This window comes from Centroberyx affinis, unplaced genomic scaffold (genome assembly GCF_046629955.1).
Source record: "Centroberyx affinis isolate AG114_WGS23_722 - 3 ecotype Tasmania unplaced genomic scaffold, CSIRO-AGI_Caff_v1 ptg004443l_1, whole genome shotgun sequence".
Taxonomy (NCBI): Eukaryota; Metazoa; Chordata; class Actinopteri; order Beryciformes; family Berycidae; genus Centroberyx; species Centroberyx affinis.
This window is the reverse complement of record NW_027282114.1, coordinates 40063-59942: the sequence shown is the minus strand read 5'-3', so window position 1 is coordinate 59942 and position 19880 is coordinate 40063. Positions and strand designations below refer to the sequence as shown.

Genomic DNA, 19880 nt, shown 5'->3' with positions numbered 1-19880 from the left:
AATTTTGTTTTATTTCTTTGCTTCAGTTGATTTGAGATGTTTTTATATTGCCCTTGGATGTTTTTCTTTTGTTTTAACTCACCTGTACAGTCTTTTATTTCTTCTTTTCTTTGTGTTCTGTCATTTTACTGCGCAAATAATTGAACTCTGAACTCACAATAGACTGGGTTGTACATGTAAGGATTCTTAACTTGTGTTGTTTCTTTAATATTATAGTTTTCACTTTTGTTTGAAATGAGAATGAACCCAGATCATTTTTATGAGGCTTTGTTAACAGTTTCTAGCAATGAGCATGAGAGGAATAGTCTTTGCTACGGATGAATGGACTTAAAATCAATGAAACCAACTTCTGTGTTTTACACAACCTGTCTTACCTTTACATTCTGGTGTTTACTGTGGCAGGACGATTTAATTCGGAGTGATTTATAAAGATAGAGCAGGTAAAGGTTCAGCAGGACACTTTGAACCTGTGACCTTTAGGTTACAGACTGTCTCTCTAACCATTGGGGAGAAGAGGATTCTGGTCCATACAGACATGAACGGAGAGGGAAATATGTCAGTTTGTCCACAAACACAACAAAAGTGAACAAGCACATCACTATATTTACTAAACACAAGCAAATCCCAATCTCACCACACAGAATAGAAAGCATAGAAACAAAAATAGAGTCTGCACCCTGCAAGTTGTGTGATTTTAACATCTGAACATGTAACGCTTCAAGCTCCGTGCTCCGGTCTGATGAAGCTACTTGCAGATTCTCTCAAACCTCAAGGCTTTACTCAATGAAAAATTACAGGTTTTTTATTTTAGATTTGAAGAGTCTCAATAAGTTCATTATTAATTATGTTTAATTATTAATTAGGTTTAATATACAGAGTATTCTGTCTGTAGAAGTGTAATGCAAATTGGAGTAGGTGTCAGATTTTCAAATGGTGGATTTCTCAATTACATTAGCGTATATAAATGGGAGAAAAGCACCAAAACTGTAAATCTCCAATGAAAATGAAGGGGAATTGAAACACACACACACACACACACACACACACACACACACAAAATAACCCCCGGAAATCCTCCAAACCTCCTAAACACACTCTTACATGATCTATTACTGAGAAATCAGAAACCCAATCGGTACTAATCCTGACCTGTGAAGCGCAGACACACAACACACACACACACACACACCCACACACAACACACACAGACATACAGTGATACACACACAGTACAGCAGCTGATGATCGATTACAGGATTTCAACCCCCCCCCCCCTTCCCCCCCAGCTAACCTCGGACTAATCGTAGATCAAACTGGCTTTACCATGTAAATCTCCCTGATAAACATATGCTTCTAATTCCAACAGATCCCCTCTCACTCTCTCTTCTCTCTCTCTCTCTCTCCTCTCTCTCTCTCTCTCTCCCAGCTGTGTGTTTAGGATCAAAACTATACAGTGGTAAATGGTGATAATTCATAATTCAGAACATATGGGGATTATTAATTAAGCGGATGAGCAGACAGAGGGGGATTCTGGTCCGGACAGGCAGGAGCTGAGGGGAAACATGTCAATATCAGATGGGTGTGACCAAGTCAACTTTGTTCGAGTCCCAAGTCAGTGTCAAGTCTTCAGGCACTAGTCTCAAGTCAAGTCTCAAGTCTAAACGTAGAACACTAAGTCAAGTCCATGTCATTAATTTCAAGTCTCAAGTCTAAATGTAGAACAGCAAGTCAAGCCAGAACAAATCAAGAGTCCAGTATCAATTTAATATCTTAAAGAAAACTAAATATCTAGGACTTTTCAATGCAATATGGTTTTAATAGGATAAAAACTTGGTAAGAGCATCATGAGTTTGATTTCTATAATCAGTTTCAGCTTCAATAAATTCAGTCATTCCATACAAATTCAGAAAACAGAATTTAAATTCAGTCGTCTGCTGGAACAAATCTCATCACTTTCAATCTAAGTCATTTACACAAACACAAGATCTCAAGTCAAGACTTTAGAAACCTTTTCAAGTCGTCAAAGCACAAGTCAAAGTCGAGTCCCAAGTCACCAGAACCCAAGTTAAGTCAAGTCTCAAGTCTTCTCTTCATGCATCAAGTCAAGTCTCAAGCAATTAAAACTGTGACTCGAGTCCAAGTCATGTGACTCGGGTCCCCACATCTGCCAAAGACACAACAAAAGTGAACAAGCACATTCTTGTATTTACTAGGCACTTTTTCTTTTTCCTCTTCTGCCACACTTTGAGAAAGAGGCGATTAACACCATAAACAGAATTTAATCAAATTATTATTTTTTTATTTCATGATAACATCACAGATATCATTGAGACCGCATTCGGGAGTATTCTAACATGTAAATGAGACAAAGTGACTTAGTTTTTGAGTCGTGTTTGACAATATAATTTACACTGTAAACATTTAACCCAGAAGACAAACTGTACCGCCGACCCTCAAAGTTTAAATTCTTACAAAAACAATAAATCACAGAACAATTTTACACTTGAATATGTAGTGATGATTACAGAGAAAAACACTTCTTCCACCTACTGTAAATTTCGCTCTAGTTTATCCCTGTGAAACACAGAGTAAGCTGCGACTTTCCCTCACTGGACTCTGTGTACAAAAGAGTAAAACCACAGAGCGAGAAAAGAAAACAAGAAGTCATGGATGCTTCTCTTTTCCAACTCCTTCAGGTCCGTCGGAGGAGAGACGGACCTGTTTAGCGAAAGCTTCTCCCACAAAGTTTCGACAAATCCTGGATCTCCCCTCCTCCCCCAGTACTGTCATGTTACAATATTATGAAGGGAGGAAGAGCCCGCACACTAAACTGCATTTTCCAATCTCCCAGTATCTCTGTTCTATTGATATATATACACTGAACAAAAATATAAAGATTTTACTTGGTTACAGTTCACATAAGAAAATCATCTGAGAGAAATTCTGGGCAAAGGAGAAACGCTCACTAACAGGGATGTAAACAAAGTTGAGATTTAAGAGAAATAAGCTTTACATGGAAAATGAATGAGATATATTAACTCATGAAACATGGAACCAAAACTTCACATGTTGCATTCATATTTTTGTTCAGTATATATATATGTACACATGAGAGGAAGTGTGTTTACTCTGAAATGACCAGATGAAGACTCTCGGCCCGGCACCTACTTAAACTGGATGTGTGTGTGTGATGACGCCTTGTAGCATCACACAGAGAAAAACATAACATCACATACAACACCCGAGGATGAAAGTTAATATTTTTAGCAGGATCAGTGACTTGATTTCTCCAAACTTTATCCATTAGCACCAATTCAAATCCTGGCTACTGAGAGAAACTTTGTACACTTTGTCCAGTCTGAAAATCTCAAGTTGTGAGCTGCTGACAATTTCCCTCCCTGAGCGATATCAACACAGTATTTTTTTTTCCCCCAAATCAGTCTAGCAGGTGTCTCCATCTTAATGTTGTAATAAAACATGTGACACATATCATAATGTAAAACAGATTCCCTTCAGTGTGTCTGTAACGACACGTGGAAGTGAAGCGAAGACAAACACAAAAACAAATTCTGGGACGAACAGAGCGAACAGCGAGTGTGAAATGTTAAAACTAAAAGCGGGATTATGACAAGAAGAACAAGCAGGGTGGGAAATAAGCAGCTGCCGGTGAATTCTCCTTTTCTAGCAGCTGTTTCTGCATGTGATCGTCCGCTGTTCAGATTTTTTTTTTTTTTTCCATTCTTCTGCTGTTGTGGTCAGAGGATGAAAAAGTTTCCCACCCTGCTGGAAAGGAAAAAAAGTCCCGGTGCTCAATGCAGACAGTTCAGTCCTTGTGGATAGTGTGTTATTTTCTGTTCCATCTGTTTTTATGTGACTGTGTGTGTGTGTATGTACAGTATGTGTGTGTGTGTGTGTGTGTGTATGTACAGTATGTGTGTGTGTGTGTGGTTGTTCCTTGGCACATGTGTCTGTCCTCTGGCTCCATGTTGGCGCTCGGTGTAACCGGGCCGACCGTCAACCAAACAGCAACAACAGGACGATGCAGGCTGAGTTCACTATTATTAAAGGCACTGGGAAAAAAAGGAAAAAAAGATAGAAAGATAGAAAATTCATGTCTTCAATATTTTTCAGGTATCAGTTGATCTATCGGTATCGGCCGATATCAGCTTTTACTGTCGATATTTGGCCGATTGTCAATTTGTTATTTTTGTGTCTGTCCCTTAATACAACTGTCAAATTAGCAACAGAATTAAAACCTAACATTGTTTTGTTTAAATAAACAATTATCTTAACATAGGCATGTCTCAAAAGCGTAACCCGTTTTGCATTTGTACTAAGATTCTTACAAAAACGCATCTTGGTATCGGACGATATGTGTGGGAAAATATTGGATATCGGCATCGGCCTAAAAAAAACCCAAAACCAACACATATTGGTGCTTTTAGTTGCAAATCCCCCTCTTAATATTATTCACACAACGTTCCTATGATCTTAGAAGATTAAATCAGTATTTTTGGGAACATAGACAACTCTCTCCCAAAGCCAGAAACCAGAAAAGTCTTTTAATCCTATCTATCAATCAATCAATCAATCAATCAATCAATCTTAGGAAAATCTTTTTCGCCTACTGTACAGTTCCCTAGAGGCTACATTGTCTTGTTATAACATGGTCAGTGCTTTTTGGATTCAGTGTTTCTATGTAAAATTCTGCTCTGTTTTAGGATACTTTGCTGCAAGCATGAATTAACAAAGTAAAAGTAAAGTCAAAGTATCTATCTATCTATCTATCTATCTATCTATCCATCTGTCCATCCCTGCCTGTCTCACCTCTCATGACGGTCCGAACAGACCGGATCAGATTGAGGATCTGGGCTTTGATTCCTGGATCGTCTCCAAAACCTCCGACTCCCTGATCCACACCCCATCCGACTGCAGGGAGAGGAGAAAGGAAGGTAGATAATGATAAACTTTACATTCATACATTCAGATTATTTATGTAGCTCTTTTCAAAACAAAGTTACATTGTGCTTCACAGACAAGAACTGAAACAATGACAAAGCTCAAAACAAAACAAAACAAAACAAAACAAAAAACCCCACAAAAAACCAACAAAACCAAAAACAGAATAGTAAAAATAGTCCAGGCATTCAAATAAAACAACAGGAATAAATAGAAACATAAAAGCCAAAGATTACAGAAAGGCTTTCATGATTAAAAAAAACAATTGGGGGAAGAAAATGAAGAGAGGGAGAAAAAAAAGAGAAGAGTCAGGAGAAAATAAGACAATAAGATAGAAGATAAGATAGATATGAATAGACAGAATAAGATAGAGTATGTATATGTTTATAAGAGAAAAAGGTCACAAACAGTGAACATACCAAACTAAAACTACCTATTTAGCTTGGTAATAACCTTCTGATGAACTAGTCTATAAATAGAAATTATTACATATTATTACACATGAAGAAACTCATTTTTTTCTGCTTTAATCTCAGTGTAACAGCCCATCCACTGCAGCCAAACATCACAGCAGAGAGTCTAACGTCTTCACACTAAAGCTGCTGCTAGCTTGCTTAATGTGAGCCGTTATTTCGAAAAAAACCTCACGATGTTTACTTTGAAAATATAACGGAAAACACTTACTCTTGCTGAGAAACCGCTCCTCGTGCAAGACGGCGACGGCATTTGTGCATAAAATAGCGGTTTGGATGAGAGAGTACAGGGTAAACGCCATGCTGGCAACTACTTCTTCTTCTTCCACCACTCCCACTCGCTGATGCAGGATGCCGTAAACTGGCGGCGGATGTCGTGCGCCTGCGTGGCACCAAAAAGTAAAGTCTAGTGTCGTAAAGATTGCAATTTCAGTTTGGTCGTCTCGGAAACTGAGCAAAAAATTGCCTTATCATTGACGCTATGAAGAAATTTTGACAGCCGAAATTGAAGTTAGTTTAAAATAAAGCTTACAGTGTTCTGTTTTAGCACTTAAGTTTTCCATTTAATCACCAATAGAGGTGCTAAAATATCGTTTATTTCAGTTACAACACATCAACAAAAGATCAGCTCTAGGTTTTCTGTAAAATTTAAAATACAGAAAAGCGACATAAATATTCATTATTAAGTATTCAAAGTGAGAATATATTAAAAGTGTGTGAAATTAAACCCTCAATTTATTATTTAAAAGGGGAAATATTGCCCTATGTGCCAATAGGATTTCAATAAACAGTGAATAATCATTAACACATTTTATGATTATTGTATAGACTTTTTATTTATCCACATAAATAGTAGAGAAACTACAAGAACATATTTAAATACATTTGCATTAACTGTTTATAATGATAACATTATTCTTTTTTTCAGTAAATGACAAATTTATCCATTCATTTCATTCTATGGACAAGGAGGGGAGGGTGAGTTCTCACTTTTCATCTCTCTTTGACATAAATGAGACTGCATCTTCACCATCATCATCATCATGTCTCTTTCTTTTCTTTCCTTTTTTTTACATGATAATAAATAATATATTCACAGCCAGGGTCTCGCCCTGATACTCAAATGAACAGACAAACAAACACATATAGATCGACTGTGAGCTCAGTATTCTCACATATGACATTTTATACAGCCAGGAGTCTTAATGTACAAGTAAATATACAACACTGAAAAAGTTCAGTCTTTTGTTCCTCATGGCCGGACAGTCTTTTGGATGGGAAACAAAAACGTGAAATCGCCCTTTTAATTCATTTTAATTGTCAGTTCTGACAATTCACCTTTTGCCAAACGCTCAAACACATTTTAAAAGTAAAGATTCAGTAATATACTTTCAGATTCGGCGGCAGTAGCCCAAAGGTTGTTGGTTCGAATCCTTGGACCAGCTGTGTGTAGCTGTATGGATATGGAGGCAGCGCTATAAAAGAGCGTTTATGCTCAGCTTTCCCTGCATAAATAAAGGTTTAAAAAACATACTTTTGTATCACTTGCAAGGATGATGCAGCAACTTCTGCATTTTACCTTTTACTGTAAGTTTTTGTGCGTTCAGAAATCACTCCGAAACACCACAGATACAGGCTCAGTGCCACCGAAGAGCATTTTGGGGTTTATTTAGTTTAATGTATATCATGTGAACCCTCTTTTTGTATCAACACTGTTTGTATTGCACCATTAGGTTTATAACCCGAACCCCAAGATGCCCTATGCTCCTTTTCCAAAGAAGACATTCCTTGTTTTTCATCTGGCATTTTCATCTAAAATAATGAGCTTGGGAACATCAACATATCTTCAGTGATGATTGATCACGTTTGTGTTGACTTGGTAGCTTGTTTTGGTCAATAAACACAATTTGGACATGAGGAGGAGGATCTGACAATAAATAAAGGTTTGAATGTGTTTCTCGCCCGGTGATGCCACAGCAACAACAACAACAACAACAGCAACGACCTCCGTGTGAAAGTCCTTCCTCGTCCAGAGTCTTGTGTATGTACAGTTGGGGTTGAACAGCAGTCTGAGATCCAGAGCCACGGATTGTACACACAGTCTTACATCTGTGACTCTTCTTCTTCTCGCATTCTTTTAGAAAGTTCAGAGTTCACTAAAGAGTTCTCCGTCCTCTTCAAGGGCTTTAGAAAAGGTAAAAGTTGGGCAGAGGGCAAGAACAGCCGTGGTTACTTTGGTCCTGTGTGGGTAAAGCTTAGAGTCTGAGGGCAGCAAGCAGAAGAGGAAGAGTTTAGTTTTCACTTGGAAGTCACAGCTCCCTCCTGCTGCCACTTTCTGTCCCGGTTAGTAACCGTTCAGTTAACTGGGGAATCAGCCGGACCCAGTGAGAGGAAAGCTTTGGAATAAGTCTTTACAGGGACAAAAGTTTTTGTCAGTCTGAGCTGGGCCGAACTCGTCCTTCCTAGACAGAATTAGAGCGGAGGATTCGTAACAGAGATGGTGTGGAAGTAGCAGCCAAAACGCCGTAGTCTCCAGAAAGCTTAAATTTGATCCTTGGGTCTTTAATTTAGGAATTTATATATTTACAGTTCACATTTCTTTGTGTGTCTGTCTGTCTCTCTCTCTCTCTCATTTCTCTTTGTCAGTTTTCATGTGATTTTTTTTGTTGTTTTTGGTTTTTTTTCCTGGGATATTCACAGAAACCCCGGTGGTTTTCCCCCCTCCTAGATCTGGTTTCTTGACTGAGCCTGTGAAGACGAGACAAAACACAAAACATTAGTGTCATATTCTAGTTGTAGTAGTTTTGAAAAGACTAGGTTGGCTCATATGGAGTCACATGAAGACTAAAATTGGTTTAGAGAGTTTGTCATATTCACTTGATATGCTATGTCATCAAAGCCAGTGTGAGGTTGGGTGAAAAAATATTGTAAGCTTGTACCAGACCTGGGTCAAATAGTAGTTACAGATAATTATTAGGTTATTTTTTTCAACTAGCTTGGACTGTCAGATCGGGAACGTTTACCGCACCAGGACAATTCAATGTCAAGTAAGTTGTCAGTCCCAGAAAAGAGGAATAAATTGAATTGTTGTCCAAACTAGCACCTACATAAGTTAAAGCAAACCATAAATAGTATATGCATGTACTATTTGACCCTGGTCTGGCTTTAGATTATCAGGCTAAATTTGGTAGAGTCATTACAAAAACATTTTGAGTAATGTGGCAAGGAAACAGCTCAGAGGAGAAACAGCTGAAAATTGTTGTTCTAATGCAGCCAGAAATTTGCTTAATTTACTCCAACTGCATAATGTTATGAATTCGTAACAGTTTAATGTTTGAAAATGACACCATTTGAGTGTGTCACCACGGTCAGTGTGACTATTACATATGTCAATTATTTCTGTTAGGAAGCTGCGTTATTTGAATGAACTGAAAGCCACTCACCATTTAGCTACTTGTTGAGATGGGAGCCGATCTTCTCTTTTCTGATAATGTTTGCGTAGGGAATCTGAAAGAAAACAGGTAGAGACATAAGTTACATTCATCCAGAACAGATATGTTTTTGTATTGTCTTGATATGGGACATCATTTGTCCAAGAAACCAGCATGGATCTTCATAAAGACCATGCAGATACACATATGTGCCCAAACATGGAAAAACTGGCACTCTGTGGGAGATAGTTTTGTCTGTTTTTAATACATTATTGATCTTTGCATTCAGAGCTTTAAAGTAGTATATTCAATACTTTATTTTGTTTGAATTATTGATTATTGAATCAAAAATACATTGGGATAAACTTTTTCTGGTGTAAAATTGTTTCCCTGCAAAGTTAAATGAGCCGTGGTTTATCCATATGTTTGGTTGCATGTATTTAAAGATATAAAATTTAAGGTTGCACTCTTTGATTGGATTTAATGATAATTATACTTTAGAATAAGGAAATAAGGACAGTAACAGGACTCTGTTAGAGGGTGAAACGGTGAAATGTTTGGGTGTGATATTTAATTCAATAGAAAGAAAAATTCTAAAATAAGATACAGCACCGTAAAGGGACACATTTTTTTTATTCATTTGAATGTCTGCGAAATTAATGTGTCATTACTCTTTGTTATATGGCAGACAGATCCATCTGCTTGTTCTAGCCACATCCGTCACTTCTGAAAGTTATTCGATTTGTCTGTGTGTGTGTCTGTGTGTGTGTGTGTGTGTGTGTGTGTGTCTGTGTGTGTGTGCTCGGGTACACGTGTGTGTGTGTGTGTGTGCATACATGCTTGTAAATGTACTCGGATGCCTGTGCGCCCGTCCGCCCGTGTGGTTACATGAATGCAACATGCACTTGTGTGTGTGTATTCGGTAACTTGCATGTGCGGGTGGGTTTGCTAGCGTGTGCGTACAAGCGTGTACAGCGTCGCGTGTGTCGGAAAGCAAAGACAAACGCCGTCTGTCAGCTTGTCTGCCGGCTGCTCCGGTGATTGATGTGGACCGAACTACTCAGATGGCTGCAGAGGAACTTCTCACCCATGAAAGACAAACTAGATGATTGGCTCTTTGCTACCTGCTGTATAAGTACTGCAGGAGTGTCCGGTCCTCTCCTATTGATAGCTTTGTCAGGAAAAGTATATTTAAAATCTAATGAGGAGCTACAGTATGATGTGAATGTGTTGTTTATTTTATATCTGTCATCATATTAAGGCACAGTTTCCTATTTCATTTTTAGGATATTGCAGGGAATCTACCTTAGTTGATGTGTTATTTGTGAATTGTGAATTCTTCTTTGATTATTATTATTTCTTGGTGTTGCTGTGATTTTTTGTAATTATGTGTCAATTGTTGTTGATTGCATTGCACTTTGTAACTATTTTGTGCTTTGTAAGTAAATGTATTGTCATTCATATTCATTACTAACACTGTTTTTCAAAGTGAACATTGAAGCTTTTTAGATTATGGTATCTATAAATGTAGCCTATGTGTACCTTCATTAAAGGCATAACAATGATATTTATTTTTTATCAGTGTTCAGTACTGAGTGTATCATCAGTAGTCTTACCATCTGTAACTGTTGGACCATCTCCTCTCTGTAGGCGAGCTCTCTTTTCATCTGGTCTTGGAAATTATCTGAAATTCACACAAAAGAAAGACAAATCTATGTTTAGTCCTGGAAATGTTACTTTTTTGAGTAACTGATAAAAGAGTTATTTACAAAGGAGAGGTGATAGAGGAGCAAGAGACTTTTTTTTTTTTTATCCCTGGGAAAACGGGGAATGAGAGAGGGAGGAAGAGAGAGGTAGGAGGGACAGAGAGAGAATCAGAGACAGAGGATAGAGAGAGAGACAGATAGAGGCACAGAGAGAGACAGAGAGAGGGAGACAGGCAGGCAGACAGATACAGGAGACAAGGGGAAATCAGGCTGTCTGCATGTTTCACGAAGCCAAATTTAAGACTTTTTAAGACCTTTTAATGCTAACCCTGGATTTGAATTTAAGACTTTTTGATTGAATATAGCTAATGAAAGCTTTGAAACTGTTAATGGCCAGTGTCAGAAAAAGGGAAATTAAGGAAATTGTTCCGGGACATGAAGTGTGTTTAGTAAAGCAGATACAATACATATTGTACTACTGAACCTGCTCTGTATTAATCTTAGAGTTGACATACAGCGCAAAGAAACCGGTCATTGTATTGTGAAAAAATCACCTCTAAGACATTTTAACTACACTTAACTTAAGACTTTTTCAGACTTTTTCAGATACTCTGGATAACTTACAAATGACAGAGAAGGAGAAGCTGCCCTTCAGAGAGAGAGAGAGAGCGAGGGTAAGAAAGAGTAAGAAAAGTGAGAGAGTGAGGTGAGAGGAATGTGACTTACGGAAGACAGGAAAGGGGGAGGTGCCCTTCAGAGCGTGAAACTCCTGCTCCAGTCTCCTCCTGAAGTCTATCTGCTCCAGCAGAACCTTCTGGAGCTCCTCTGGAGGAGCGGAGGGAGGGAGAGGAGAGGGAGGAGAGGATGAGGAGAGAAGATCGTCTGTTAGAAAAACACATTAGTACATCTATCATACCTAAAGGTGAGGAGGTGTGTATGCTGTGACTCCTCTACTCAATATTAATCAATAGTGAATGGGTATAACAGGTGGATATATTCAACATGGCTAATAATTTTATTAGCCCTTTAAAAGATGTCTTAATCGGTATAGATGTCTAGGATAAGATTGGGCTACATTGGTTTACCAGTGAAAGTTAAGTAGATGTTTTCTGGGGTATATGATAAAAATAAAGAATTATTTTGTACATATGGACTTCTCTGGTGCATTTTTTTTTTATATTTACAGCTGTAATAATATGTAATAATGTATTTACTGCTTGGTCTAGAAAAGCCAAAAAGTTGATGTTGAAATGACGTCTAATGCTCAGTGGGATTGTGTTTATCCTGAACTACACTTGAGAGTTTTTGTCATCAACGATAGTTAATATTCTTCTACTAGATGATGTACAAGCAAAATAAGAAGCAACAGTGAATGGTTTTTAACTCTTCATTCTGTGTTTTATCATTGTGATTTGTCACTGCATTTTAACACTTTAACACATGGGCAACTAAGCTAAACTATAATCTATACTATAATGTGTCTTTACCTTTCTCCATGTTCTCAACATCCTTCTTTAGTGGGACAGGAGAGGAAGCATCTTGGCTCTGATCACCTGAAAACATCCAGACATGACACACTTGTTAGATATAACAGTCGCATTATACTGACAGGATAATCTTGAAGTTATTTTCTTATTAAGTAAGAGCAAGGCACTAACACTGCCAGGGTTGGGGTTTACAATCCCACTGGGCCCAACCTTGCTAAAAAAAAATGTTGTACTTATGTTTGTATTCTACGTTGCTTTTATATAAAAGCATCCACCAAATTGCTTGGCGGTACATTTTGTATTTCCATTTATCTGCTATGTAGAAAATACCTAGAGTGCAGAGTCTTTTACAGTACGTGATTTGTTGAATTTCAGCGAATAGATCAGTGGCAATATTTTTTACTCATTTTTGTGCAGTCGTTCAGTTTAGTCCTGCAGGGTTATATATTCAACAGTCAAGAGGGAGGATGAAATGTAAGCCTAAGTAACAGTTTAGTGTAAGTGTGTTGATAAGTATAGATCTGGCTGGTGTTGAGAAGTCGAGAGAGGCTCAGTGGCTGTACGACCCCAAAATGTATTATTAAGTGTAATGTATTATTAAGCATTTAAAGATGTATCATGGTCCTAATTTAATAAAGTGGGAGGTGAAAAACCCTCTCTACCCCACCACCTCTTTCCTTTAGCATCCAAGTTAGGTTGCTTTGTAAGCATTCACCCTAAACAGCACAAAAGACAGACACATCAGACCCTGTGTATTGGTAAATGTCTCAGTGTTTGTTGTGTTAAACCACACCTCATCCCCTCTCTAACTGCCCCTCTCTAACTGCCCCTCTTGTCTTTCATCGTCTAGCAGAGTAAAGCAGTTCACTGGTTGGCCTCTAGGTGTCAGTGTCACTGCATGGTAACAAGTTCACCACATGGAGCGGTTTACTGAATCCTCTCTCTGGGATGTTCACTCTCCTCTCGCTGTCACATCATATTGCTTTCCATTAAGAAAAAAACCCCCCAAAAAACACTTTGCCTTCAGAAATTGGAGTGGATAAATGTGTCGCTCTTAAAATTGAAGGGAATGTAGAGTTACAGCAAAACATAAAATAAAAATGATCATTCGCTTCAGAATGATGCATTTGCAGGCGACTGTGCTCTAAAACTGTTGAATTATAATGTCAGCAGAGCTTTATTTTTTAACTGAAGCTGATTTTCTTTTGTGGATTTATAATCTGTAGCACTTGGAATGGAGAACATTATATTCATGTGAAGCGTTATCATTGTTATGCAGCATTTCATGTGATGTATATTTTGTCTGTGTAGCGTATAAAGCATTGTTACTGCTGGAGGCTATCTACTTGTTGCTTTAAACATCCTCCCCATCTTCAGTCTTCCGTTTTACAAACATCTCCATCACCCGCTGTTTTCAAATTTACCAGTTGGAAAATGTCTATATTTCCGTGCGTTTGTGTGTGTGTGTGTGTTTATGTTTATGTCTGATTTGTGACAATGAGGCATTGAACGCCTTAAATGAAGCGATCCAGCACACTCGATATGTATAATCTCCCTTCTCCACTCTCTCTCTCTCTCTCTCTCCTCCAGTCATTTCATGTCCTGGCTCCTCAAGCTTCCCATTTAGAGCAGAGAGAGAGAGAGAGAGAGAGGGAGAGAAAGGGCTCTCCTTCCTTCTCTTCTCCTCTCCTTTCCTCTCCCCTCCCCTCCTCTCCTCTCCTCTCCTCTCCTCTCTCCTTCCTTCTCTTCTCCGCTCCTTTCCTTTCCTCTCCCCTCCTCTCCTCTCCTTTCCTTTTCTCTCTCCTTCCTTCTCTTCTCCGCTCCTTTCCTTTCCTCTCCCCACCTCTCTCTCTCCTTCCTTCTCCTCTCTTCTCCTCTCCTCTCCTCTCTCTGTCTCATTTGACAAGCAAATTTGCAGACAGTGCCCGAGGATAACAACCTCGTTTGACAGTCAATTAACCGTGAATAGTCAAAGCCAAGGCGGTTTGCATTACATAAATGGAAAATTAGATTATTTTTTCTCCCTAGAAACAGAGGGAGAGTTTAAAGACAGTGGCGGGGGGGAGACTCGGAGGAATCAGGCCTTCTAATCACGTAGAGCTTCCCACCGCCCAGGGAGACGTTTGGCAATCAGGGGAAAGGTGGTCTCATTTAATTTGTTTCGTGTAATTTTTCGAAATACATTATACATTATGCGCAGGGATCATTACGGTGTGTGTGTGTGTGCAGGGGTGGGGGAGCGGGGGGGTAGATATAAATGTCGGCACAGATGTCATAAAGCACTTTTAATGTCTTCCTGACAGATATAAAAAGGCAATAAGCTGTGATCTTTTTCAAACGGGAAGGGGTTTTTACGCTGAGGAAGAAAAAAAGGCAATTATGTCGGCGGTGATATGGGTCTAGGATGGAGATTGCCAGTGCGGCTGCTTATCTTTGAGCTGATGTTTTCTTGTTGAACTATAACGGCCCCCCTAAGAGTAACAGCCCCGGCGACAACAACGCTAAAGAGAGGAGCCATGTCAAAGCGGCGGCAGAAGCAGCTTTCCGACGCTTTTTCATCTCTCCGTGTATTTATATTAATCCCTTAACTCATCGTCTGCAATGAGGAGGAGAGTGAGGTGGATGAAAGAGGAGAGTGAGGAGTTTTTGTCACCGCTTTAAGCATCCTGACTGTGTGTGTGTTGTCTTATAAGAAGAAAGAGCATTGTGACGTTTGTATATATATTTTTAAATACCTACATTTGATGAGAATTATTTAATCAGTCCAAAGGTATTCACACTGTGTGTTGAATTACAGAAAGGAAGACCATTGTAGCTTTTTTGATGACATTTTATAATAGAAAATAATACTTTTTCTTATATTTTTCATTATTCCTAATTTGTGTTGTCTTTGTGTTTTTGACTCAGACAGCAAATTAAACAATTCTTGCTCTGAATGATAGATGAGTATTTGAGATTTTTTTTCTAACTGAATAACTTATACATACAGTCAAAATCAACATTTGCAAGTAAGTATTGAGGCAGTGAGCTAAAGTTTGTGTTTTTTCCTGGTGTCACTGTTTTAACACGGTTCAATACGGACGCCAGTAAAGACCTTCGATCAAAAGCCTTTCATCCTTAGATGTGAGATTGATATTATGTTGCAGAGAAATCAAATGCAGAATAACAAACTAAATTTAGCTTGACATCCTAATAATTACAATGGTTTGGTTCACTGACAATTTGTTGTTTATTTGCCTGCAGCCGCTCTGCAACCAGTCAAACAGAAAAAAAACATGTGAGGTTTTGTACCTGAACTCTCCCTCCAGTAGTCCGGTGCTGAGGTCTCATTCTCCGATACAAAGAAACTATTCTGCTCTTTGTTTTCATCTGAAAGAGAGAGAGAGAGAAAGAGAGAGAGAGAGAGAGAGAGAGAGAGAGAGAGAGAGAGAAGGAGAGAGAGAGAGAGAGAGACAGAGAGACAGAGAGAGATTCAGTAAGGCCCATTGGTTGAGCTGGTTATCCGGACACATGGAGATAACTAAGTGTGTGGATGGTGTGTGCTTTCTGTGTGCATGAGTGTGTGTGTGTGTGCATGTGTGTGTGTGTGTGTGTGTGTGTGTGTGTGTGTGTGTGTGTGTGTGTTTGTGAGCACACATACAGAACACATTTTCTCCAGTGAGAGGGTCAGAGTGGGAGATGAGAGGAGCAAATGAAACGTCACTGGGATATTAGCCTCACAGGGACACAGAGACTCTATAAAACCGCTCACTCAGACACTAAATGAAACAAAGACACAACTGATTCAGACGTCTGATGAAACGGATAGTGTATAACAGTTTGGTGAAATAGATCGTGTAACTATTTGATGAAACAGTGTAAAACAACCTGTTCAAACATTTAATGAAACAAAGATATTGTAAAACAACTGTTAGGTGAGAGAGATAGTGTCAGTGTCAAACAACTCGTACAAACATTAGATGAAACAAAGTTATTGCTTTCAGTTGGGACGAAATAGAAAGTGTCAAAATATTTTTTTTTTTCAAATGTCTAACGGAACAAAGATAGTGTATGAAAGATTTTAACTTTTGAGGGAACTTTTGAGGAAATGTATCTTGCAGTTAAGTCAGGGTGAATTGCAGAAAATTGATGTAGCTTCATTATCTACATTTCTCCATTTAGTCTCGTACCTGTGCATTAGAAAGGAAAAAAAAAAAAGCTTAAAAGCAAATATGGTGTGAAAAAAAAGATAGAGTAAAATATCTGAGCTCACCAGAGATGCTGGAGTTGTCTTTGGTTGCGTAGGCAGGTAGTCCTTCATCCCTGCTTTTATGGACCTGGAAGCACAGAGAACAGGACCGAGAAAATAACATATAGCAGGTTAGCACCTGATATACTTGTTATGTGTTGTCATATAATAAAATAGCAACAGAGTAGAACATCAATCCTATAAGGCAGAGAGAAGTGGCTGTGTGTTTTCTGAAGATGAGAGATGAATTTATATAACTTCGTAAGGTTTCAGTGAACGCATCAATATCAGCCAGCAGTTTGTCTTTTTTGTTTTTTTAAAGCACCTGCAATATTGTCTAATTAAGCTGAATTTTTCTTGATATTTTACTCATCACTTGACAAGTACAATATCCCTTGTCGGTGCTTTCCCTCTCTTTTTCAGAAAAAGAGATGGTAACATTGACTTGTATTTATCTAATTTGGAGTATTCAGTTAAACTCTCTTTTTTTGTCTCTTTTCTTTCTCCCTTTGCGTCGCTCAAATCAGTGATGTGCATTTGCAGATTTTTACTCCATTGATAATTTAACTAGATCTAGTTTAAAATGCTCACTATTACTCTAACCCTCTGTCTCTCTGTCTCTCTCTCTCTCTCTCTCTCGGAGGCCTAGTTAATGTGGGAGTCGACAGGTTAAAGATTAGAGCTGCCCTAACAGGCTGCGCTGACAGAGGGAGAACAAACACATTGTGGCCATTAAACAATCCATGCCTGGGCCTATTAGCCAGGATCAGAGCGGGGTGACTGTTTCAATTTCTACAGGGAGAAACCAACCTATCAATCTGCTTATGCAGATCACATCACCGCCTGACTACAGCGCCATTTAAATAATAATTAGCTAAAGTGGCCTGGGGGGATATTTACGTTTTTGTAAGCTGGGTCCTCTCGGTGAGGCGGGGTAGAGCTGGAGAGAGGCAGGCTGGCAGGAGGGGAGGCGGGCAGGCTGGGGGACTCCTGCTGGATGGGGTCTGAGGAGGAGGGAGGGGAGGTGTTGGGATACACGCCGCCACTCCCCCGCTCCTTCCCCCTCTCCTCTCCGACGCCCTCGCTCAGCGCGGGGAGGTACAGGTTGGTTTGAGTCTGTGGCGGCCTGCTCGCGAAGCTCCCCTCCTCCTCCTCCTCCTGCTTCGACGACTCCACGTCCACCTCCCCCTCCTCCTCGCTTTCCACTCCCTCTGCTTCTCCCTCTCCCTCTCCCTCTCCTCCGCTCTCGCTGCCGTAACTACAGCTGCTGCTGGGCGATAGCCGCTGGTGGCGTTCTGACCCGACGACCACGACCCCGAAGTCCTCTTCTGTTGCCCCGGCGACTCCTCCTCTGCTGCCGTGGAGCTTGGCGATGCTCTCAGCATCCTTGATGACGGGGCGGAAGGCGGAGCCGTAGCTGGGCTTCCTGGTCTGGAGGGTCGGGGTGTCCAGCAGCTTGAGCCAGCCCTCTGATGTCACAGGGCGAAGGTCAGGGGTTACTGTCGGGCACTCTGGGTCAAACAGCCCAGATCTGGGCGTGGCGGTCCCGCTGCCGCCCCCCATGGTCGCGCTGACATCGTTTCCGGTGCCGCCGACAGCGCCGGGCTCGGAGTGGTCTGAGAGATCGAGGAAGGCCTGCCGGAGAGACGGGTTCTCTGCCAGGGAGGAGAGAGCGCTGGGCTGAGGCTGGAGGTAGGTGGGAACGGGGATTCCTCCGGCAGCTCTGGGGGGCCAGAACATGCAGAAAGGAGGGTAGAAAGTGTCTTTGCGGCCCGGCCACAGAAGACCCGACAGCCCCGCTCCTTTCTGCCCCACTGACACATCGCTGTCCTCTTTTTTTTGCTGGCAGAGGCCAAATGCAGGGAAGGAGTAAGGAGAGGGGAAGAGGGAAGTGGGAGGGAACTTCTGCAGCATGCCGAAGCCTTTACTCGGGACGGGGATGACGGGGTAGCTGCGCGGCGCCTTCCGGGGAGAAAGGCTGCCCCCGTCCAGATCGTCTTCGTCCTCAAAGCGGGCTCTCTTCTGCCCGCCCAGGTCGGGCCCCATCATGTGAGGCATCACCGACCCCGGGAGCGTCTTCACCGGGCCCATGGAGCTGCAGTGGGGCCCAGAGGGCAGCGCCCTCTTCCGGCTGCCTCCGTTGAACATAGCCTTGACGTCTTCCCACGCAAAAACTAAATCATCAGGTGGAATTTTTTCGCTGAGCTTGAGATGCCGTCGCCACGAGTTAAAGTTGGCAGCGTCGGGCTGGGTGTACTTGGCGTCTGGAGTGCGGTGGGAGTGGAAAATGAATTTATTCGGGGAGAAGTACATGTTGCAGTAGGAGCACTTGATGCACTTGGCCCTGGAGCTGTTGTAGCGTGCTGGGATGAAGTTACCACGGCAACCCCAGGCGCACTCGTGCGACACGTCGAAGGCGAAGTTGTCTGGCAGTTTCGGCGGCGAGTTCTCTCCCAGGAAGGACTTGCAGAGGCGCTCAGCTTCGCGCTTGGTGATCATGCCGCAGCGGCGTGAGGAGATGGGCATGGCGCCGGCCCGGCGGAGGATCTCCAGCTGAACCGGAGTGCACTGGACGCAGGTGATGCCCAGCGCCACGCGGCGGTTATGAATCTCATTATAACTGTAGTTCTTGAGCAGCGTGTTGGAGATCTGCGCCAGGCAAAGTCTCTCTGTGTTGTCGATGACCAGCGACACGATGGGAACACCGTACAGGACGACTTGGCCGACCTGGTTGGGCTTCAGGGGCGAGGAGGAAGCGGAGGAAGAGGAGGAGAGCGAGGAGGAGGAGGAGTGGAGGTGGGCGGGTCTGGGGGGAGTAAGGGGCTCCTGCTGGTAGGGACCCGTGGTGGTTGCCATGATAATGTCGTTGGGGCCCGGATGAAGGGTCTTGTCCAAGCTAGGGGGAAAACTGTTTGGAGAATGACCTGCTGGAGAGAAAGAGAGAAGAGAAGAGAAGAGAAGAGAAGAGAAGAGAAGAAAAAGAAAGAAAGAAAGAAAGAAAGAAAGAAAGAAAGAAAGAAGAGGAAAAAGAAATAAAAGAGATATTAGAAAAATGTGTCATTTAATAAAATGATATTTTTGACATATTAGGAATTACCATAAACATGCATTTGCAACTATTGCCAATGACCATAGAAGTTTCAACACACACACTCTCTCTCATTACAAGCTAATTCATATTATGAATATTATTATTCATAATAATAGCTTATAATGCTTTATCACAGACTAATTCTACCACACAGCCATAGATTGGATAATGTATAGAATGTGTATATTACATATGATGCATTATATATTCTATATTATATATGATGTACAATATATTTAAACACACACATATCAGTGAGTCTGGAATTTAAGTTAAATGTGTTATCAAATACACAATTGCCACATTTATACACAAGAACCAAAATTTGACTTTTTACCCTCCTTTGAACCAGACTTTCTCTTTTAGCTGCTGGACAAATTTGGAAATACTTCAAAATTTGATTTGAAGAGTTTTGCTCCAAAATGAGATTGCCACCGTTTGACCTAATCTTTCAAAAATGATTAACAGCATAAATAAATGAAAACAAATGTATAACCCTTTTTAA

At 40.7% G+C, this 19880-nt stretch overlaps 2 protein-coding genes across 2 annotated transcripts; both read right to left on the bottom strand.

Moving 5' to 3' along the window:
- Positions 1-2331: 2331 nt before the first annotated feature.
- On the bottom strand, positions 2332-5757 carry ier3ip1 (immediate early response 3 interacting protein 1). Its single transcript, XM_071544060.1, has 3 exons — positions 5644-5757; positions 4828-4929; positions 2332-4070 (listed from the first exon to the last, which is right to left on the bottom strand). The coding sequence occupies exons 1-3, from the start codon at positions 5732-5734 to the stop codon at positions 4015-4017; spliced, it is 249 nt and encodes an 82-aa protein (XP_071400161.1). The 5' UTR covers positions 5735-5757; the 3' UTR covers positions 2332-4014.
- Positions 5758-8882: 3125 nt separating this feature from the next.
- Positions 8883-19188, bottom strand: skor2 (SKI family transcriptional corepressor 2). Its single transcript, XM_071544061.1, has 7 exons — positions 17185-19188; positions 16309-16372; positions 15348-15425; positions 12057-12122; positions 11296-11394; positions 10480-10547; positions 8883-8939 (listed from the first exon to the last, which is right to left on the bottom strand). The coding sequence occupies exons 1-7, from the start codon at positions 19138-19140 to the stop codon at positions 8883-8885; spliced, it is 2388 nt and encodes a 795-aa protein (XP_071400162.1). The 5' UTR covers positions 19141-19188.
- Between the last annotated feature and the right edge of the window lie 692 nt (positions 19189-19880).